Source organism: Heteronotia binoei, chromosome 8 (assembly GCF_032191835.1).
Source record: "Heteronotia binoei isolate CCM8104 ecotype False Entrance Well chromosome 8, APGP_CSIRO_Hbin_v1, whole genome shotgun sequence".
NCBI lineage: Eukaryota > Metazoa > Chordata > Lepidosauria > Squamata > Gekkonidae > Heteronotia > Heteronotia binoei.
In genome coordinates, this window is record NC_083230.1 from 83,439,466 (window position 1) to 83,463,237 (window position 23,772).

Here is a 23,772-nt window from a genome sequence, read left to right on the forward strand (position 1 = left end):
TCTAATTAAATATTTTTACTGTTTTAAATGCTGGCAGTCAAACTTTGTACCACATAGATCCCCAACCGCTTTAGACCACGCTGCTTTATGAAGGGGGCCCCGGGGAAAGGGGGAAGGCATGTAGTTGGATAAGGTGCCAATCCTCCAGGGGTTCCCCAAAGAAGTGCTGTGGTCTCTGTGATACACAAGTACAGGGTGGCAGAGGACCTTGAGGCCTGGCCTCAGAGCTGGAGAGGGGGATTGGGAGTCCTGTTCCTCTCAATCTGAACTCCTAGACTGAGCAGGTGGTGGCAGCGAGCCCAAGTGGCCAGAGGAGAAATAGCTCCTTCCAAAAAGGGGAACGGGGTCTGGTAGGCAAACCAGGGCTGTTCCATCACAGAGAATATAAGATCTAATGGCACAAATACCTGCTTGATGCATGTATGAGTCACATGAACTGTTGAGGAGCCTATGTATATTCATTGGGACACAGCTGAGGTGTTTCTGACTCAGTTGGAACAAATTCAGTACTTTGTGGAACACTTTGCTGTACAATTATTTGTCATGCATCTCAGCAGGTAATGTTTTGTTTTGATTTATGGAACCTCTGTAACTTGGAATACAGTAAAGGATTCATAAAACAGCAGCTTCTCTTGAACTTTTCATCTGGTTATTTTCTTTCCATCTGGTTATTTCTGATGCCACTGTAATAGTGAATAAGACGTAGCACAAGGTCTCTGCAAGGATCCCAGTTCTTCCCAGTACATCCCCCTTTCCCAGCAGCTATTTCTATCCCCTTAGAATCATAGAGCTGGAAGGGATCATACAGGCCATCTTTTCCAACCCCCTGCTCAGTGCAGGATCAGCTGGGACATCCCCAACAAGTGTTCGTCCAGATGCTGCTTAAAGACTGCCAGTGAGGGGGAGCTCACCACCTCCCTCAGTAGTTGAACAATTCTTACAGTAAAAAAAGTTTTTCCTGATATCCAGCTGGTACCTTTCTGCCCTTAATTTAAACCCATTATTGTGAGTCCTCTCCTCTGCTATCAACAGCTCCCTGCTCTCGTCTAAGTGAAAGCCCTTCAGATACTTTAAGAAAGCAATCATGTCCCCCCTCAGCCTTCTTAGCCAGACTGAACATTCTCAACTCCTTCAGTCTGTTCTCATAGGGCTTGGTCTTCAGGCCTCAGATCATCCTCGTTGCTCTCCTTTGCACGCACTCAATTCTGTTTGCATCCTTCTTGAACTGTATGTCAAGCATGTGGGTTCCATGACGAGTCGAGGTTGATACAAAGACTACGTTTATTGACAGACCGATACTTTTGCTCAAGCCGTTGCTTGAGAAGAATGAAACCAATACATTGATACACAACTTTTAAGATACACTTCAAAGGGATTCCTACAGGTAGGGGAAGCAAGGGAGCGTTCTCACATAGAATATCAAAACTACATTCATTCCCAGGGCGTTATCAAGCATTCAGCCTTGCATTGCCCAGATGGTGCATCCTCCTGGGGAAGGATTCATGGGAAGGTGCTGATTGCTTTGTTCCCTCTAATTAACGGTCATAAAGCAAAGAGGAGCCAGGAAAGAATAACAAACTAGCAGCATTTGGTTCTCTGGGATCTTACCCAGGCCTGCTTTTGTCAGGCCATAAACCCATCGGTTATTGATCAGAATTAGCCATGCTTGACACTGTAGCCTTCAGAACTGCACACAACACTCCAGGTGTGGCCTAATCAATGTAGTGTACAGTGGAACTTTATGTTATGCCTCTCTTGATACACCCCAAGATCATATTAGCCTTTTTTGTCACTGCATCACACACACATATTTAACTTATGGTCCACCTGTACCCCAAGAGCTTGTTCACGCACGCACTGCTACCCAATTAATGTTTATTCCTGGCATTGCAGTTCCCATTTCCCCCAACTTTGTTTTGGAAAAGAACAATTTTTGCTTACCTTTGAAAGAAAAGGGAAGGCTGTCTGAACCTTTGCATATGAGAGGAAGAAGAAGACAACAACGAGATTGGATTTATATCCCGCCCTCCACTCAAGAGTCTCAGAGGACTCACAATCTCCTTTATCTTCCTCCCCCACAACAAACACCCTGTGAGGTGGGTGGGGCTGAGAGGACTCTCACAGCAGCTGCCCTTTCAAGGACAAGCTTTGTGATAACTATGGCTGACCCAAGGCCATTCCAGCAGGTGCAAGTGGAGGAGTGGGGAATCAAACCTGGTTCTCCCAGATAAGAGTCCGCACACTTAAGCACTACACCAAACTGCTTCTCAGGGAGACAGATAAAAGAGTGAAAGCAAAGCTGCTCTCCAACAGATGGAACATGAAGCAGAGTATGACCAAGTTAGCACGTGCCACTTAAATAGTTTTGCAGTCTTCTCCCACTACACATGAGGAAAAAAACAGGCAGTTTCAGATACTCTTATATCAAGTTTTTTGAGTTGATCTATGGCTATGCAAGAAGATCACTTTGCAATCATATTTTAACCTGTCTGCATTTGTGATTTTGGTTTTAAGTGATAGCCTGAACATGCAGGCAGGCTCATAGGGAGAAAGTGGTCCTTCAGGTTCCCTAGATTTAAAGTAAAGGTATATTCAGACAAGGAAGTGGGGTCCATTCAGAACAGTAGGATTACTAAATAAGTAGGTAACTTCATTTATGTTGGTGTTGACTTGAGTTTTTTTTCCTAAACAAAAATTTGTGTATCGTGATGGTATAAGCCAGGGGTGGCCAATGGTAGCTCTCCTGATGTTTTTTTGCCTACAATTCCCATCAGCCCCAGCCATTGGCCATGCTGGCTGGGGCTGATGGGAGTTGTAGGCAAAAAACATCTGGAGAGCTACCGTTGGCCACCCCTGGTATAAGCTATTCCACATAGGCTTAATTAGTCTGTGGCGAACAGTTATCTTTTGTGTGATGTAAATATGTAAAGTATAATAGATTGCCTGCTGGACTGGGGAGATATGGGTTCAAGCCCCCATTCATCCATGAAGCTCATTGTGCAGTCTTGGGCAAGTTGCTTTTTGTCAGCTTGAACTGTCTCACGGGGTTCTCGTGAAGACAAGTTTGGTTCCTCCATGTAGTGCACCCAGCACATCTTGAAAGAAGGAAGGAATTCACATGTGAAAAATATATGGGACACATGGCTAGCCACCCTTGTCTCCATGCTGGGATGGGTATAACACCAGTGCATTTCACTGACATGAAGCAAATCTAAAGGTTAGACTAGACACTTGCTTTGGTTAAGAGTTGGGTCTGGTTCCCCAGACTACTCAGGTTCTCCATAGCAGCTGTGGGGGATTGAAAAAGCAAATGCAGTGCCTGAGCTCAGAATGCTGCCAAAATTGTTTTCCATGCCAACACAAAATTACTTCCCCATTTTTGCTGCTCCATGTGAAGCAACCAAATCAGGGAAATAATTCTGCCCCCCCCCCATTGTTTTGGCATAGAAAATGGCTGAGGAAGCAGGCAGGAACCTCCCCCTGTGGCAGCATTCTGAGCCCATGTGGGTTCTTCTTTATTTTTTGTATTCTGTTGTGTGGCTGTGGAGAACCCAGACCCCACTCTTTTGAAAAAGGGGAAGAGGAGAAAAAAGCGGGGAAGTCAATAGCGCCTTTAACTGAATTCTCTTTGATCCACATTGTAATTCAACTATAGTGAAGTATGACCAATACCGTGCATATGCACATTATAAAATGCAGTATGCATGGGGATAATACTACTTCACTTTTCTGACTGAAATATCTACAAGCTAAAGCCCAATACACTGATTCAACCAGTTTTCACATAGGTTTGTCCACTATATCACAATAATTCAGGTGCTCAGTAGGACCCTTTATTTCCTTCTGTTGCAGAGAAAGAGTGGAAGGCAATAATGAGTACATGTGTTTCCGCTGATACACGACATCAGACCAAAACACCCCTGAAGAAGGTATGATGAGGTGTGAAGGAGGCAGAGCCATCCATTCTATTCCTGTCTCTGGTATATTATTTAGATGCTAACCACAGATTGCAGGTAGTTGGGAAGCTTCTTTTTCATTTCATTTCATTTTATTCGATTTATATCCCGCCCTCCCCACCGAGGCGGCTCAGGGTGGCTCACAACATAAAATTCTAACAATAAGATTAATGAATATTAAAATACATTAAATAGTTTACAGCAGTTAAAACAAGAAAACAAGAAAACTATCAATGTGCTATCCTACAATCTTCCTTTGGGGGTTTTTAGGTACCGGTCAGTTATATGCCAACCAGAAGAGGACTGTCTTACAGGCCCTGCGGAACTGCCCAAGGTCTCACAGGGCCCTCACCTCTTCCGGTAGCTGGTTCCATCAGCAAGGGGCTGTAATCGAAAAGGCCCTGTCCCTGGTTGACTTCAGACGGGCCTCCTTCGGCCCGGGGATTGTTAGTAGATTTTGAGAACCAGATCTAAGCAGTCTGGGGAACATGTGGGGAGAGACAGTCCCTAAGGTAGGCAGGTCCTAGACTATATAGGGCTTTAAAGGTAATAACCAGCACCTTGGTATATTATTGGCAGCCAGTGCAGTCCCCGGAGCCCCGGCTGAATGTGCTCCCACCTGGGGAGCCCTAATAACAGCCGGGCAGCGGCATTCTGCACTAGCTGCAACTTCCAGGTTTGGCACAGGGGCAGCCCCATGTAGAGGGCATTACAGTAATCCAACTTGGAGGTGACCATTGCATGGATCACTGTTTCCAGATCGTCGTGTTCCAGGAAAGGGGCCAGCTGCCTTGCCCGTCTAAGATGAAAGAATGCGGACTTAGCAGTGGCTGCTATTTGGGCCTCCATTGTCAGGGCAGGCTCCAATAGTACCCCCAAGCTCTTGATCCTGTGTGTCATTGTCAGTGGCACACCATCAAAGGCTGGTAGGGGAATTTCCCTTCCCGGACCACGTCGACCCAAGCAAAGGACCGCTGTCTTCACTGGGTTTAGTCTCAATCTACTCAGCCTGAGCCATCTAGCCACGGCTTGTAACGCCAGGCCGTCCGTCCATGAGTTGATAGAGCTGGGTGTCATCAGCATATTGGTGACAACCTAACCCATACCTCCGGGCAATCTGGGCAAGGGGGCGCATGTAGATGTTGATGTTGAACAACATCGGGGAAAGCACCGCCCCCTGAGGCACCCCGCAATCAAGCGTGTGCCTCCGGGACAGTTCACCCCCAATCGCCACCCTTTGTCCCCAACCATCGAGGAAAGAGGAAAGCCATTGTAAGGCCAGCCCCTGAATCCCCGCGTCGGCGAGACGGCAAGTCAGCAACCGATGGTCAATCGTATCGAACACTGCCAATAGGTCTAACAACATCAGTACCGCTGAGCCGCCTCGGTCCAGATGCCGCTGAAGGTCATCCACCAGAGCAACCAGCACTGTCTCCGTCCCATGACCCAGGCAAAAGCCGGACTGATGGGGATCGAGAACACTAATTTTGAGAATAGTGCCTGTAATGATGCCACATTGGATCAGATGGCTCTAATATTGTTTTATTTAATTAGATATTTATATCCCTGCCTTTCTTTCTAGTGAAAGATCACTTTCTCCCTAGTGGGAACCCAAAGTGGCTTACAATGTTCTACTTTCCTCCATTTTATCCTTACCTGTAACTGGGAGAGAGTGAGTGGCCCAAGGACACCCAGTGAGCTTCCATGATGACGTAGAGATTCAAACCTGACTCTCCCAGATCCTCTCTAGCCACCACACCATGCTTCCCACTCCTGTAATGACTAACTTTGACTAGCTGCTTATTTGGGGGGGGGGGGGGGGGAGATTGTATTTTTTTATGTACGTGCGTGTGAGTACAGCTGGAAGTCATGGCAACCTCTGGTGACTGACTCCTACTGGGGGCATGGAGGATATTCAGTGAGGTGATTGAGTAAAGCCTGCCCCTGTCCTCCCAACTTCTGGGATGACGAAAAGCCAGTTTGGTAATTAAGTAATTAAGTGCGTGGACTCTCATCTGGGAGAACCAGGTTTGATTCCCCACTCTCCATATGCAGCTGCTGAGTGACCTTGGGGCAGTCACAGTTATTATAAGAGCTGCTCTCTCAAGAGTAGTTCTTGAAAGAGCTCTTTCAGCACCTACCCAGGGCCGGCTCGCCCACTAGGTAAACCAGGCGCTTGCCTAGGCCACTGGGAGGGGGGCGCCAAATTCGGCTCCCCCTGACCCGGTGCCCAAGACAAACGCCAAAATTTGCCTCTCCCCCCCTCCCTGTCACTGCCGCCACCACCAGCCCTCCCTTCCCTTCCACTGCGCTCTGCCCGCCATGCCCACCGCCCCCCCCCCCCCCCCCCCCCGTGATCAGAGGAGTGGGCATAACGAGGTTTGACCCTACTGGTTTTGAGGCGGCCAGCATCTGAGTGTTCTTTGAAGAGAAAGCTGGAGGAGGCTTTGCTCCCCCCTCACTTCCGGTTTTGGACAGTGCTCTCTAGCTGCCTCAAAGCTGGTAGGGCTGAGGCTTGTTGCAGTGCACTCCTCTGATTGATTTGTGGGGAGCACGATGGGGCGTGGCACTGTGGAGGGAGGGCAGGCAGCAAGGGGAACGGTGGGCAGGGAGCCTACCTGAGGCACCATGTAACCTAGGGCCAGTACTGCACCTACCTCACAGGGTGTCTGTTGTGGGGAGAGGAAGGGAAAGGAGATTGTAAACTGCTCTGAGCTCCAAATAAAGAGCAGGGTATAAATCCAGTCTCCTCCTCCTCTTCTTCTTCTGAGAGCCAGTTTGGTGTAGTGGTTAAGCGTGCAGACTCTTATCTGGGAGAACCAGGTTTGATTCCCCACTCACTCCAAATGCACTTGCTGATGTGACCTTGAGTCAGTCACAGATTCTCGCAGAGCTGTTCCTCTCAAGAGCTGTTTCTGTTAGAGCTCTCTCAGCTCCATCTGCCTCACAGGATGTCTGTTGAGGGGAGGGAAAGGAGATTGTAAGTCTGAGACTCCTTTGGGTAGTGAAGGGAGAGGTATAAATCCAATCTCCTCCTCCTCCTCCTCCAAAGGAGGTCTCCCATCCGAGTACTTGCCGGAGTCAGCCCTGCTTAGTTTCCAAGATCTAACTAGATCAGGCTTACCTGGGCTGTCCAGATGAGAGCAACTAGTTGCCTATTTTGACTGTTTCGAAACTGGATTTTACCAAAGCATAATGTATGAAAACCCATCAGAATGCCAAATGTTTTCAGAAAACCAAAAGCATTTTCCCACATAGCACCAAGGTTGCAAACAGCAGTGTTTACTACTGAGTAAGCATGGTTAGCATGCTTGTAAATAAGTAAACAAGCCCAAAATTTTATTGAGCTTTAATTTTCTGAAACAACATTTATATCCAGACATAACTAGGCTGGGTTCTTCCATGCACTAAATGGAAGTAATCTCCATTTCAATTGCTGGGACCTATTTCCAATACATGTCCTTAGCCCTGGAGTGTTAATCTCACTGAAGATGATAGGACTAAGCTGTTGAGCAACAAGGATTACAGCCATAACATCATTTCAAGCTAAACAGAATTTTCTAAAGTGCCTTAAAGCCAGTAATGCTCTTATTTACTGTGTGTGACCCTAATTCTCCTGATTGTGTGTTCTTTATCTTGCTTAAAAGCCTAGTTCACTATCTTGGGTCTCAAATTCTAGGATTCAAGCTAGGATTCTTGTCCTGTGTTCAAGAATGAAGGGTTTGTGGAAAATCGATTGGACAGACAGCAATGTGTTAATAAATGCCAGAGAGTTTATGAAGTTTATGGGATTTTTGAGAACCTACATGGGGGTGGGGGGGGGGTGTTATACTGGAAGGAAGGAAGTTTACCTGAGAGTAGCAATCTGCACATCAAAGGGATAGCAGCAGCAGAAGAAGAATTGCAGATTTATACCCCGCCCTTCTCCCTGAATCAGAGACTCAGAGCGGTTTACAATCTCCTATAACTTCTCCCCCCACAACAGACACCCTGTGAAGTGGCTGGGGCTGAGAAGGCTCTCCCAGCAGCTGCCCTTTCAAGGACAACCTCTGAGATAGCTATGACTAACCCAAGGCCATTCCAGCAGGTGCAAGTGGAGGAGTGGGGAATCAAACCTGGTTCTCCCTGATAAGAGTCCACACACTTAACCACTACACCAAACTGGCTACACCAAAGGATACTTAGTGTCCTAGTCTGTTTTTATCTCTGACTCTCTCATAGTCCTCTTTTGAAGGCTTTGACTGAGAGGCAGCGCACAGTCCTTCACTTCTAACAATTACAATATTATAACAATCTATCAGGTTATTTGAATTCTCAGCTTTTCCATTTAAAAAGGTAAGCTTCTTATACGTCTTTCTTCTTATATCTCTGCAAAGAAAGGGTCTCGAGTCTTACTTTTAAAAATAAATGAAAACTGGGAATTCAGGAAACCCAACTGTTGTTATACTATAACCAGGGGTGGAATTTAGTAGGAGCTTCTTTGCATATTAGGTCACACACCCCTGATGTAGCCAATCCTCCTGGAGCTTACAAAAAAGAGCCTTGTAAGCTCTTGGAGGATTGGCTACATCGGTGGGGGGGCAGGGCTGTGACCTAATATGCAAAGGAGCTCCTGCTAGAATTCTACCCCTGGCTATAACAATATTCATTGGCCAATTAAAAAACCTGAAAAAAACCCATTAGCATATGGGGAGAATGGCAGCTGCAAGGGAATTGGGGCCAGGAAAATACCAGGGGAAATTTGCCATATTGAAGCTTCATTGCTCCTGTGCTTTCTGCAAGCCTGTCCCCATATGGAAAACACATTAGTCAGCAAAGAGTTTCAGAAGTGGGGTAGCATACAAGTGATCAGGACGGACAGTAATCTATGTAGCTGTTGATGCCAGTATGAGTCCTCTAACATAGCCAGAGATAGATCTGATGCTATGATCCACTTTGTACACCAGAATTCTTTGTTGGAGACATGAGACTTATTCCTAGCTCCCAGATCAGTAAGTAGTTGATCACATCTGTTTGATTAGGAACTGGAGATGGGAACAGGATTCTTTCCCCAGTGAAGTCCAAGAAATTTTGGCATATCAACAAGATGCCTATTGAACTGGAGGAAGATCTGCTAGCTTTTACATTTTACTTTCTCTTTTGATCTCTAGGTACCAACGGAAAAAGATAAACTTGTAGAATTATATCAATATCCAGGGTACAATAAGCAGGAAGTGACGCCTCTGCCAAATGGAATGGACATAGACGAAATTGTGGAGAAAGTAATTCAAGCCCAAGGAAAAACACCTATTGGGAAGGTACTCTGCATACTTTAAAAAATGCAAGAGTATGTGACCTTCGTAGTAGTAGGTAGTTCAAGGGTCCCCAGGGTGCTATCTATGGGCACCATAGTGCCCACTGAATCTTTCCCTGGTGCCCATCAAGTGCTTTTAGAAAGTGGGCAGGGCCACTTTTTTGCCCAGCAAGACTTCTTACTGGCTATGCAGATTTTTGAAAACTTTACTTTGGCAGCAGCTGCCACCACAGCACAAGGATCTCTGCTGTGTGACTGACGGTAACTCATGTCAGCAATTTTGTAGCTGGTTCAACCTCCTGTGGCAGCCATTTTGTGGTTGTGCCCACCACACTGTTTCTGAATTCCAAAGAATCAAAACGATTGGGAACCCCTGAGGTAGATTGTGTTAGGTTTGTATGCATAACATTTATGTTATGCATACAAATAGTTACTCAATTGGGCATGAGACTGTCAAGTCTCAGTCCTAACAATTTGGTTCAAACATGCCAAAATTAAACTGTTGGAAGACATTAAGGTGAATAATCCTATTGACATCATTGCTTAAGTGGGTTCCGCTGGTACTTTGGTTGGTTCTGAGAAAACAGGAGGCAGGCTGGGAAGCTTAGACAACCAGTGATTTTTTTTAAAAAAAAGACATCTAAACCATGATGTTATAGTTTAGTTTCTTTACAGACAGCCTGGTCTCTGAAGATGCTACGCGGTTTTCTCAAAGCTCCCTGCACCCAAGCTGTTTTACTGGATAGTTTCTGGTGGTTTTTTCTACACCTGTATCACGTAAGGACAAGAACCAAATACTGGGGCATGGTAGATGATGTTCCTTTGGATATTTCACTTCTGTTCTTCTATCGGAGAGCCAGTTTGGTGTAGTGGTTAAGCGTGTAGACTCTAATCTGAGAGAATCAGGTTTGATTCCCTACTCCTCCACATGCACCTGCTGAGTGACTTTGGGTCAGTCACAAGCTCTCTCCAAGCTGTTATTTCAAGAGCAGTTCTTGAAAGAGCTCTCTCAGCCCCACCTACCTCACAGGGGTGTCTGGGGAGGGGAAAGGAAAGGAGTTTTGTATGCTTCTTTGAGACTCCGAGTGAAGGGCAGGGTATGAATCCAGTCTCTTCTTCTCAATACTGTTACTTTCCTGCCTTTGTCCTTATGAAGGGACTTTCTTTTCTTGTCTTTTTAAACACATGATGCTGGGCATACCCAGCCTTTAATTACATTGCTAATGTATTAACTTAATTATCATTCAGCAGCAAGGATTTTTCTTCTGGCCTTGACAACCCTGACTACTTCTTTAAAATGAGCAACAAGTAGGCCAGGGACAATAGAGCACAATCCAAATCTGGTGGGTTTTTTTTTAAAAAGTATTATTACATTTTAATCTTGCACTTCCACCAAAGCATTACAACCTCAGAACAACCCTGTGAGATAGGCTACACCTACCATCACCCTGTAAGCTTCATGGCTAAACAGGGGTTTGAAATTTGGGATCACCTTCATAACCAGTACTCTAGCTACTACATGTTAGAGGATAGCAGTTTTGGACACAGTCTTGATCTTTGCAGGGTGGAGAGACAGAATCAAGACTTGTTTAGCATATTGGACTGGGAAGACTGGAGTTCAGATCCCTACTCTGCCATTGCGTTTATTGGGTGACCTTGGGCTATACACTCTCTTTCAGTCGAATGTACTTCCCAAGGTTGTTGTAAGGGTAAAATAGGAGCAGGATTATTTATATCTCTCTCTGAATTTTTTGGAGGAAGGACAGGATAAAGTAAAATGAACAAAAAGGAGTCAAGCACTGAGTGAATTTCTGCCGTTGATTAAGCTTCAGATGCAGAGAAAATCTCAGTTTAAGCTCTGTAAAAGAGCTAGATTTCATTAGCTGAATGAAGGAAACATTTATTTTAAAGATCTATTTAAACTAAAGAAGACTACAGTTGATAAATGAATAGAATAAGCCAGCCATGAACAAATGTAGGGTGAAAATGGAAAGAAGACTGAAGTCTATACAAAGGCAAAACATGGGCCATTGTCCGTTCATTGCTCGCAGAAAAAAACCCTTATCTTTTCTAATGTTTGAAATGACTGCAAATGATCAGACTAAATAGCATTCCCAGTCAGACATAATGTATAGAAATGTATTTTATGTCATGTCAAAGCCTTTACATATTTACTCAGTAGTAGGTCTCATTGAGTTTAATCAGGCTTCCAATTAAGATTGTAGCCCTAACCGATGGGATTCTCATCTAAAGATCAAGAGGAACCTGTCTCATACATTTAAATGTCTGTTGACCTGGGCAGTGTTTTTTCTTTCTTTAATAAGTCTCTCTGGGGAACATATGGGGAGAGCTGGTCCTGCAGATGTGAGGGCCCCAGACCACGTGGGCCTTTAATTCCATAACCTTGAGCCTGATTCAGTACTCAACGGGAAGCCAGTGCAGTTGGCAAAGACTGAGTCATCTGGAAATGGTAGACACTCTGAGAGAAACTGAAGGAAAGAAGGAGGATCGCAGTGGAGGGCTGGGCTAGTCCAGGAAGGAACCGAGTAAGAATAATGTATACGTTACTGCATTGTGCAGGGGGCTGGACTAGATGAACCTGGAGGTCTTTTCCAATTCTATGATTCTATGATTTCTTTAGCTTCTTCATTCTTCCAGACAATCAATGTATTTCTCTTCCTACAGCCAAATCCAGAGGCTCAGGGATATTTGTTTGACCGCATTGCAGAAAATTATTCCCGCATTCTACTGGGCTGTCACAAGGTTTCCAACCAGGAAAACATTCTAAAAGTGAGTGTGCAAAGATCTGATTGCCATCTGACTGCAAACAGGAAAGTAGTAATGAATAACTTGAAAATGAAAAAAGATACTGCTTTAGGCCTGATTTCCCAAATATAGGAAGAATTTTAGTACATTTCAGTTAGACCCCAAGGACCAAACTAAAATTACATTTAACTCATGGCTTCCAGTTAGACACCCAAGGACCAAACTAAACATTACATTTAACTCATGGCTTCCATGGTGATTTGCAGTCAGATGGCAACTGCAAGTTAGGAACTCTCACAGTGCTTCAGGGGACAGTTGGATTGGGCACTATAGCATGAGGGAGACGTCAGCCTTTCCCCTGCATAATTTTTCCAATGCTGGAGGGGCATTACTTGCCTGATCAGGGTGGCTGCATGTCCACAGAATATAGCCCCCTAATGGGGCAAGTAATGCCCATCAGGCTATTTAAGGTCAGTAGAGTAGCATCCCCATGGCACAGCCCGATCCAGATCTGGCCCATGGTCCTGCAGAAGTAAGTTTCCATAGGGAACTTGTTGTTGCTGTCTGACAGCAAGTTGTTGTGGCAGCCATGAGTTAACTGCCAGTTTGCTTCAAAGAAAAGCTCAGCTGGATTGGAGCAAATGTCCACCTAGTCCAGGATTCTCTTTCTAACAGTAGCTGACCATGTGCATTTGACAAGCTGGCCATAGTGGCAACAGATTGTTGGGTGTCTCCAGCATCTGTTTTTCTGCTTCTGAACACTTAGTTCCATTTAGCTATCATAGATAATAGTTGCTGACTGGGCCTGTCCTCTGCAAATTTTTCTCAATTTTTTTTAATGTCATCTACCCCTCCAGCAGCATCTCCAGTGGCTTCTTCTGTAGCTGCTGTAGCAAACCACATGATTAGTTAAAGCTCATGTCCTTGTGCCATCTTCCAGCATTGCCAGCATGTCAGCTTTCTCTTTCAAACAAAAAACCTGCCTTCTCCCATTCCTTGGCCCAGGTGTTCATAACATGCTAGAAGAGACCCAGTGTTCTGCCCATGTAATAATCCTTATTTTCATGTTTCTCATGAAACAATCATGTCAACTCTCCTCCCCCCCCCAAAAAAAAATCAGTATTCTTTCACAAAACTGGCTTTGCAAGTTGAATGAACAGAAATAAGTGTTTAAAAAAATTAAGACATGAACAAGGGCATTAAGTTTGTTTAAGCTTTAAGGCTGTAGATGGGGAAGGAGCAGATTCATGATTGCCAGTGGTTTTTACTGCCTCTACTGCACAGGATATGGTTCTGAAAAACAGGACTAAAACAGCTAAGATTGTGGTTCCTTTTCATATCAGTAAGGAGCTGACAAACAGGCAGTCTGGTTTCTGGTTTTGCTGAATCTTAGGCTTTGCAAGATAACTTGATGGACACAGGTTTCTGAACAAGGACAAAAGGTCAGCTACTGTGAAAGGAAAGTGGAACTGGAAATGCCTGCAAAGACTATGCCTGTGGAGATTGAGAATGATTCTTTTTTTGTGCTGTCAAGTCACAGCTAAGAGGCATTCATAAGTGGTATGCCATTGCCTGTCTATGTGTCACAACCATGATATTCCATGGAGTCTCCCATCCAAATACTGGCCAAAACCAACTCTGCTTAGCTTCTGAGATCTGACATAGGTGTGAAAAAGTCCCCACTTCAGTAGAGTCCAACAAGGCAGCTCACAAGACAATGGTCGACCAGGCAGAACTCCAGCCTTAATCTAGTTTTGGATCAATGTGGCCAGTTGATCTAGTGTGCTTGACTGAGCTCCATATAGGAACTTAGTAATATGATGCTTAAGATGGAACACCTTCCTATTGATTTAAAATAAATTGTTTTTAGTGAAGAGCAGTTGTCTCTGGGTTCCTTCTATAATAATCCACTCCCTCAAGAGCAGTTGCCTGATCCCATGCTGGTCTTTGGACATTACTAATAATTAAGTGGCAAGAATTAAATAGCATTTCCAAATAGTTCCCCAATAACACCTCATAGTGCAACAGTTGTTAGGCTTGATTCAGTTCAAAAAGGAGGCCAGCAAGGATCCACAGCACACTCATCACTTAAACTGTGTGTGAGTATTGTCATACATGCAACGCCTGTGAAGCTGCACTTTGCAGGGGAAGCTAGGAAGTGGTAGGCAGGTTATATTTCAAGAAAGCTTGTCTACCGATGCTAACCTTCTCAGTCACAAACACCTGATAGCACTTCAGTGAACCTCTAAGTTGCATGGAATAGTTTGAAAAGAACTGGATTAGAGTTTTGAAGGATCTTTGGATGCAAAGCACACAGTTGCAATAATAAATGTTCTCTTTTTTTCTCCCTTTGCTTGAGCTACAGTTTTTCCCATCATTGCTGAGTCAAACGGTGTATACTTGCTTTTGCTCCTGTTTCACAAGGTCATGGTTCAACACTCAGGAATTCAAGGCCCAGCTCTGTGACGTCTTCTGCGAGTGGCTGGGAGGTGAGAGGCCCCTTTCTTCCTGCTCCAGAAGTAGATTCTTGGAGCAGGGTTGAGTTGGCATTTCATGTTTCACACAATAAAATATTATGGGAGGAGGTTCAAAATATCACCACCAGTTAACACTTTGCTGTCTTATAGAATCATAGCATTGGAAGGGACTTCCAGGGTCATCTAGTCCAACTCACCACACAATTCAGGAAATTCACAAATACTTCCCCCCCCCCACACACACACAGTTGCCTCTGCTCCAAGCCCAGAAGATGGCACATTATCATTGTTCTCATCCCACTGTGAACCATGTTGAAGTTTTTTTTAAAAAGTGTGGCTTCCCAGCTTTTTCAGAGAGGCTTTTATTACAGAATTAGATCCCAAGTACAACTTGTTATGGTGGCTTTAAGGTAGTATTGTTTGAACAGCTGCTCTCTGTGCCACGTTGCAAACTGTTTTGGGAAACTGAAGGAGCTTTCCAAAGCAGTTTGAAACATGGCATAGAATTCAAAAGAAAAAAAGAGGTTAAAAAATCCCGATGGGAATGACTTATTCTCTCCAACAGCATGCTTAAATCTGTCACACTTTTATTCCACCCTTGCTGACAAGTTCATGGCACATACATTTTTCTCACCTCCTCCCCTACGCTCAGAACAATCCTGTGAGATAGCTAGATCAGAGCATTACTTTCTTCATAGTTGAGTGGAGTTCTCTCTCTCTCTGTGTTGTACTGACTGTCTGTACTGAGTGCACCCCACTCTCTCTGTAGTACTGACTCTCTGGAGTGCAGTCATACCCTTCATATGCTGTTTCATGTCCAGTTTACCCTTAGCTTGTGTCACTCATGCTTCATTTTGCTATTTCCTGGTATCTGCATTCCTACATTTTATAGGGGAAAATGACATTGGGTCTTCTCATCTGGGAAAACAAGCAGTACGATTATCATATTTCTCCCAGTTCCTTCTTTCCAAGTGGCAGAATTACACCTCATTTTCCTGTTCACCTAAGTAAAAGTTTTTTCCTTCTGTACTACCTCCACATCTATTATTGTAATGAGACAGACATAGCTCTTCCAGGTTACCTGCCAGTGTACACAGAGAAAATGTCACATGTAGTTAGGCTCTAATTTTTTCACCAGTTCTCTGCTAACTCTTTTTTAAAATCCTTTTTTTGACATTAAAACAGAATGACACATAACCTTGTCCAATAAATTAAGGATTGGGTGGATGGCAATTCTGCTCTGGCTGCTCTCTCTCGTTACCTTTGCTTCTGTCAACTGGTGGGGTTTTTTTCTTCCAACAGGTACACTTCATGCTCCAGGGGATTACAATCAATGGGATTATTCCCATCTAGAACCAGAGCGATCCAGGAGAGAAGACATGTTTTCAGGAAAGAGCAAATTAGGGTCTGGTAAGAGTCCTGACCAACTGGGCAAAGTGGGCATCTGCTGTGTAAAATGAAATGACTCTCTATCTTTGAGGCATTGTTACTGGGGCAAAAAAAGAAAGGAAAACCTTCAAATTATGGTACCATGGAACTGCAATAGAGGAACAGCTTCATTTGTTAAGACCTTTAAGAACATTCTGTATTAGGATGCAATGTTTGCATTTTGTGTTTAAGTTTTCTTTGAAAAATTATTATTATTATTATTACTACTACTACTACCACTATTATTATTATTATGAAAACCAACAAGGAATCATATGACTCCTTAAGGACTAAGATTTATTGAAGCATAAGCTTTTTCGGTTAGACCCCACTTTGCCTAATGTGTCCGAGGTAGATTTCAACCTTCAAATAATGATTTCAGTATATCTGTTCATTGTTTTTAGGTGCCACAAGACTCTTTTTGATTTTGTCAAACTTGACATTCCCTCTGGAATGCGAAATTAAGGTAGTATTTTTGCAACGTAACAGGGATTGCAGTTACAAGTGTTTACAGATAGTGTTTACCTGTCTGTCTCACAACTGTTTTGGGTCTGTTCATACAGGAACCTCTCAAATAATTGTTTTTAATGGTATAGAAAGAAGTGAGGGCCAGCACAGCCACTAGACAACTTTTGGCAGTCGCATAGGGGGTGGCCCTGGGGGCCCCCTGGATGGGTGCAGGGGCCCCCTCCCTCCTGGGCGATTTAAATCACATGAGAGGGCACCCAGGAGCAGTCACTGCCCTTCCTGTGGAAAGGTCCTGCCAATCAGCTGATTGACGGGCTTTTCCAGGTGCAGGAGGGCAGCAGCTGTTCCTGGGTGCTCTCCAGCATGATTTAAATTGCCTGGAGGGGGGGGCGGACTTCACCCTCCCAATCTAGGGCACCAGCAAGCCTGGCACCAGCCCTGGAAGGAGTGATTCGAAGTAGTTGGTCAGTCAGTGATATAGGCTAACATTTCAGAGGAAGAATCTTCTTAATATCATAAGGATCATAAAGAATCCCACTTAACATGAAATGTAAAATGAATGTGCTGTGCAGAGAATGCACTATGTCCCAGGTGAACTGTCATACAAAGCAGAAATTGTAAATAGTATTATTGATATCTGTCAGATGATGAAGATCCCTTTGGTACTTCCACAACCTCTGGCAGTTCAAAAAAGTCTTCCAAGTCTTCTTCTCGAATCCAAAAGGTAAAAAATTATTTCATTTGCATGCATTAGTTTGGGGGGGAAAATAATTAATCACTGATCTTTGAGACTATAGTGCCATGGCATTCCTTGTTGCATTATCCTGGTGCATCTGTTAAACAATTATATACTCATTATTGTAGGTTTCTGTATTACTACACTTGTTACTTATTTTCAGATACCTCAGGCACAATGTGCTTTGTCTTCTCCTTTCTGCTTGAGGCATACTGGAATATGGGTCATCAGTTCTCATATGTCCAGGAGATGGAGGTTGAAAGACATAGCCCAAGTTTTGAATTTTATACCAATTCACTATGTAATTTTATGATTTTTTTAAAAAAATTGCATCAGTAGATTAGCTGTCTGCATGAAGGACAAGTTACTGGTGATGCTGGGAGTCCAGTGAATGGTGCCCCATTGTTTGTTTTGTTTTTCCTAAATGGCAGCCATGCAGAACTGCAGTTCAGACTGGATTGAGGAGAAAGTTAACTCTGTTCCCTGCAGCATTTCCCCAAGTAGAAATAGCTTCACAGAACTCCTTTTTGTTTTTGCCCAATTGTAGCAAATATAAGGCATTTTTAGTATGTATTGCCTCTGTCTTTGCCCCTACCAGTTGAATAACTGTTCTGTGAGTGCCTTTCTAGTCAGGGAAATGGCACCAATTGGTGAGGGGAGTAGGAGCAGGATTAAACTCTCCTCTATGCCGTGGTCTTGATCCAGATCAGAGTTCTGTGCATTTGCTTAGTTAAGCAGTCTCAGAATTCTCAACATCACATGCAACTCAAGCTGTTGCAACTAGATGTATAGTAATCTCCTGGTAGAAGGAGAAAGGGAGAGGCACAGGTGTCATGTGCACATATTCTTGCCTATGAACTGGAATGCAGGGGGTTGATCAATGCCCTATGCTATACAAGGGCCACAGCATGGGGAGGAGGGGCAGCAGGGATGGGCATTGCAAGTGGCTGCTGGCCTCTGCCCTCTAGGCTGGATTGTGGCTCCAGCCATCAAAACTGCTATCATCTCTGGTGATTTTTGTTGTGATCTTGTCACAAATATCTACTGGATAACACCAGCAGGGTTTGTTTTAGTAAGTACTTATCCCCTTGAGCCTGTGAATGTACAAATAGCCATTTACAAAGACAGAGAAGGCAGATACCTACTGCCACTGCACTACTCAACCTTCAAATATTTTTCGTTTTTCTAATCTTTTCCCCCCACCATGATGTGTCTCTCCCCTTCCCAAACATATCCAAGCATAATGTGGTATAAAATTTTTATTTGATCTCTCTTCTTGTGTCTCAGAGACCTGAGCGTTTAAGAAAGACTGTTAGCAAGCCCACTCAAGGACTCCAGAAGCTTTCCTCCAAACTTATAAATCAACCTTCTTCCTCAAGAGGTAGCATATTAAAAAGCAAAGGAAATAAACTCGGGCATTTCCCACAAGTTCCATTTTAAAAGAGATCTTCATAATATTTTGTTTTCAAACATTTGTAGCTGTCAGGATATGGCATGCCACCTACATCCATATAGACATGTGTTATCATACTCCATACTTCTGAAGCCACACCTCATGATAAGATTCTGAAGAGCTCTCTTAGCTATTTTAAAAAAAATCCAAGTGCAAGAAAGAACCTTCAGCAATTGGTATGTACTGGAGAGATATAATTGTGTGCTTCACCAAATGATAATGCAGAACATGCAGAGGAGCCCTTGGGGCAGAGAGCAGGAGACTGCAATGTTAAAATGGCCTATGAGCAAACTTAGCCAAGCAGCCTTTGCCAGCACCACAGTTCAACAGTGCAAGGGCCGTTTAGCTCTAAGGCCACCAACAGCCTGGAGGGGGGAAAAATGTACCTTTTAAGTAGAGGCCTCCTGTTTGGATATGGGTGGCTGAAGCTTTTCATAGTTTGGAAGTAAATATCATCCCATTAAGCTTCTGTTAAAGAGACAGGGCCCTCTTTTCTCTGGGTCGTTTGCAATCCTACTCATCTTACACCTAGCCAGTAGCACTAGTGATGGCCATTGTCTCTCCTGCTGTCTCCTCCCACAGTGCCAGCTAGTGACGGTGAGGCAATGGGTGAACTGACAGCAACTGTTTTTGCTGCTGTATAGTCCAAATCAAGTGGCCCCCTGTGACACTGGCAAAGATGCTGGGTGCTCAACTCCATTTGCTCTTCGCTGCCAGCCCCCCAGGGCAGCTGCCCACCATAACCTTTCACTGTAGTTTAAATGGGCAGTAAGCCATTGTTTAAGCAAGTCCACCCTGAATGCACAAGCTCTGCTATACCCAGATCATATAGCAGTACACCATTGCTCCAAACAGCCCAATGTTTCATACACATACTTTTTCTAGATCATTTTGTAAGGTGCTGATGATGTTTAAGCAAGGTTATTTGGGAGAAAGTGTTGAAAGGAGTAAATTTGGACCATGTCAGTTTGGTGGAGTGGTTAAGTTTGTGGACTTTAATCGGGGAGAACTGGCTTTGATTCCCCACTCCTCCACATGCACTTGCTATGTGACCTTGGGCAAGCCACAGTTCTGACAGAGCTGTTCGTTCAAGAGCCATTCTGAAGAGCTCTCTCAGCCTCAGCTACCTCATGCGATGTCTGCTTTGGGGGAAGGAAGAGAAAGGACATTGTAAAGCACTCTGAGACTCCAAGTGAACGGCAGGGCATAAATCCAATCTTCTCCTCCTCTTCCTCCTCCTCCTCCTCCTCCATATCTTCTGCTGGTACTGAGAGGGTCCATACTACAACCCTTTGAAAATATTCTCTGGCTGTTTTGCTGGTTTTTCACAGGTACCATGAACATGATAACAAAGTGGTAGCAAGAAATAAAATATAGTTTACATGCTAAATCTAGAGATTCATACTGTGCCTTGAGTTATAAAAATGAATCACATATGGAAAGACCAGGGCCGGTGCTAGGTTTTTGGTGCCCTAGGCGAGCTGCCCACTAGTGCCCTCCCCCTGAAATTTAAAAAACAGAATAATAGTAGAAATGAAGAAACTTGAAACTATTTACATTTTTAATTTTCAGTTATTTATTTATTTAAAATTGTTAAATTAAGCAATAAAAATTGTGAGAATACTACTTGATCCTTTTAGCTGGAGGTACCAGGGATAAGGCGTTCACATGACCATTTATACTTAATAGTTTTAGTTGGAGGTGCCAGTGACAAGACCTTGTGCATGCGAGGAAGATGCTCTACCACTGAACTATGACTCCCACCCATGTCTCTGTTAAAGCAGAATTGGAAGGATAAGTGGCAGCATACAATTTCAACAGGAGCCAGTTTTTAGAAACTGTAATTGTCTCTTCTTCAGCTTTTACAATTGGTTCATTTATCCCTATTGGGCTCCGAGGAGCGCACTGTGCAGGCGCCATCTGCTGTCACGTTTCCCGGATCTGTAACAGACCAGGGAAATACGAAACCAGCCAGTCATTATCTGTGATCCAAGGAGCCTGTTTTCCATTGTGGAAGGCAGGCTCCAAGGAGCACACACGGGGGCATGTGGTGGTGCCCCCTAGGCCAGGTGGCATCCTAGGCGGCTGCCTACTTGGCCTCCTCCCATGCACTGGCCATGGGAAAGACCCCTATTTGTGCCTTGAGTTAATTGTTGAATTGGGGGCCATATGTTCATGTTGAGGATCAAGACTGCCTCAGCTGGGGGGCGTGGCGTCGCACGCATAGGGAATGGACGCCTGAAAACAGAGCTCCTTACTTACCCCTGCCAAATCCACTTAAGCAAGCGCTCAGCGTTGTTGTTTGTTTTCTTTTTTTTCTTTAATTAGTATGGGAACAGTAGATGGTCAAAAATCCAGATCAAAAAGAAACCCAAGGAACTCTGTTAAAGACTATTTTCCCAAAAAGCCTAAGGCTAAGGCCTCAGGAAAAGCAAGCAGCCCTGCAAGCAAGATGGCGTCGGGAGAAGGGGAAAACACAGCAGCAGACCTAGCTTCATTTCGTTCTGAGGTAATGGAGGCTTTTCAAAAACTGGAAAAAAATATGACTGACAAAATATCTGCCATGATCCAGCCCCTTTCTGCTCAGTTGGAGGGTTTCAAAACGTCCTTAGAGAAGGTGGCAGAGACTGCAGATTCTGCTTTTAACATGGCATGTGCTGTGCAGGAGGACACTCAGTATTTTTATAAAAGAGATGAATGGGCCACTGATAAAATTATTGCACTTGAGAACCAACTGAAAATGGGGAATGTTAAAATTCGCGGGCTCCCCGAGAACTCTGCCTCTCCCTCTGACCTAAAATCTCTTATAGCCTCCTGGCTATCAAAGGCATTGGGTTTTTCTGAATCTGATCTTTGTGCCCTGGAGGCTGCATATAGAATTGGCCCTTTGCGCACACAGAAAACTTCGTTGCCTAGGGACATTTTAGTCCGTTTCTCTTCTGCCTCAGTTAAATCCAAGCTGCTGCAAAAAGCCCGGGCTATAAATCCACTTCTGCTAGGAGATTACAACATCCAAATTCTACAGGATTTGTCTTCTGAAACCTTGCAAAGGCGGAAAATTTTGAAGCCAATTATTGAAATCCTGAACAGGGAAAACATCAGATATCGATGGGTTGCTTCGTACAAGCTGCAAGTTACTGTACAGGATCGGTCGTTTGTCGCTGGAGGCCTTGACTCAGGCCTAAGCATGCTGAGAGATTTGAATCTTCCTGTTCCCACCGGCCTTATAGAAGCAGTTTCACATGTTCACTCAATAACTTCAGACACTAGATGGCGTCGTGTGCCTATGAACCGTCCTGATCGGCCTGTTTCTCCTAGAAGCTAAACACTGGAACTGTTGCTATGCAGAAATCTTCCCTTTTTTTGTGTGAATTCTTGACGTCCCCCCCCCCCTTTTTTTTTTTTCCTGACATATAAGCTTTGCCTACTGAACTGCTGACTTATAAGCTTTGCCTACGTGTAACTCTGTCACGGCTTAGAAATATGCTGATGATTGTTTCGTGCCTATGAAGCAATGTTTATATACGAAATTGGGGGGTCCCCCCCCTTTTTTTTTTTGGTTATTTATATCTTTTGAACACAATGTTATGAATGTGAGGGAGTTATTAATTCAATTCAACTCATTAAAGGAAATCTTCTTGGTTGATTGGGTATGCATGATTGGAAGAATGGGGTGACTTGGAATATATGGTTTGAGTAGGAGCTGGAATGGGGAGGCTGGGTGTTGAGTGAGGGAGTGGGAGAGAGGGAGGGAGAGAGAGTGAGTGAGGGGGGGTAGATCAGAGTGTGAAACTTGAATAGTATGATTAGGCTTTTATATCAATATATTTCTTTCTACTATGAGTTAATGAATTGTCAGGACCTTTTCCCTTCCTGTGTGAATTGTTGAATGGAAATGAATCTGTGAGACAGAGGGTGGGTAGGGAATGTATGTGTGTGTCAGTTTGTGCCTTATGCTACTATGAAGGTTTGGAAACTTGTTTCCCTCACCATCATATCTCCCTACATAGGCTTATAAGTGGCTGAAGGATAGTTGGTGGGGAGTGTTTGGGGAGACCAGTATTTAATAGCGTTCATAGTTCTGTTTAAAGTTTCATTGTATTTTTATCATAGTGTCTTAAGTCTTACAATAACTTTGTGATCGAGATCTGATGCTGTTACACATGGTATATTAGTTTGCCTGTAATTATCTTTAATTCACTAACCTGAGTTGGTAAAAGGCACAGGTTTTATTATATGTGGCTTTCTAGGCATTTTAGCCTTGACTCGATCAGCTTTGTTTGGCCTTTCATCATAAACTTTCTATACATTCGGCTCTGTTATTCTGTTTATAAATTTTATTTTTGCTGGGTTGATAGTGTTAAATATAAGCATTTTTGGCAGAGAGGGAGAATGGAGAACTTCAGTTTTTTTTAATTAGCTCCATTTGGTAGTTGTTGCTAGTTGTGTGGTGTCTTCAGTAACGAAGACTTCCGCTTCAAATTTATCCTTTTAAGTAAATAGTTGTTGTTTTCCCAAGTTTGGGTTAACAGAGTTGGAGGGTGAGTTAGTGGCTAGTGTCTGTTAATGCTAGACCACTGGTGTTGGTTATGGTTTTTTGTTTGTGTTACGGGCATAACTGTATTGAATTATTATGGATTTAGTTGGAAGTTTTTTAAAGCCTTTGATCTGAAATCTGTCCTCATACCTTTGAAATTTGATCTACAGGATTCGCCTCTAGCTATCCTGGTGGCACCTGGGTTCAAAGCTATGAATTGCAATAATTTTGATAACCTTGGTTATTTCCTCTTTCAATTATGGCAGAGTGCCACTTGAAATTTCTATCTCTAAACTGTAATGGGCTAAATAATTTAATTAAGAAAAAACGGGTTGCCTCTGCCATCTCTCATCAGAAACCAGATATAGTTTTTTTGCAAGAAACTCACCTTAAGGGTAACCAGCCCAAGGTCTTCCAGTCAAAATTTTTTGCTCATCAATTTCAAGCTTACGGGTCCTCCAAAGCAAGAGGTGTGGCCATCTTAATAGGTAAATCAGTCCAATTCACTTTTGAAAATTCCTCAATTGACCCTAGGGGTCGGTATATTTTTATCAATGGGGTCTTTAATGGTAGCCCTTATACTCTGGCATCGGTGTATGCTCCAAATGATGGACAAATTGCATTTATTAAAGATACGTTGTCACAACTTCAAACTTTT

At 43.8% G+C, this 23,772-nt stretch overlaps 1 protein-coding gene across 2 annotated transcripts in view; it reads left to right on the plus strand.

The window, feature by feature from the left end:
• Window positions 1–23,772, plus strand: part of FAM227A (family with sequence similarity 227 member A) — a 46,758-nt gene that overhangs the window by 13,985 nt on the left and 9,001 nt on the right. For both annotated transcript variants that reach the window (XM_060245458.1, XM_060245457.1), the window contains exons 5-12: window positions 3,853–3,929; window positions 9,107–9,253; window positions 9,925–10,026; window positions 11,935–12,039; window positions 14,381–14,504; window positions 15,795–15,902; window positions 17,033–17,112; window positions 18,412–18,505. In XM_060245458.1, coding sequence (XP_060101441.1) covers window positions 3,853–3,929; window positions 9,107–9,253; window positions 9,925–10,026; window positions 11,935–12,039; window positions 14,381–14,504; window positions 15,795–15,902; window positions 17,033–17,112; window positions 18,412–18,505 — 837 coding nt within the window. The remainder of the gene's footprint in view (window positions 1–3,852; window positions 3,930–9,106; window positions 9,254–9,924; window positions 10,027–11,934; window positions 12,040–14,380; window positions 14,505–15,794; window positions 15,903–17,032; window positions 17,113–18,411; window positions 18,506–23,772) is intronic.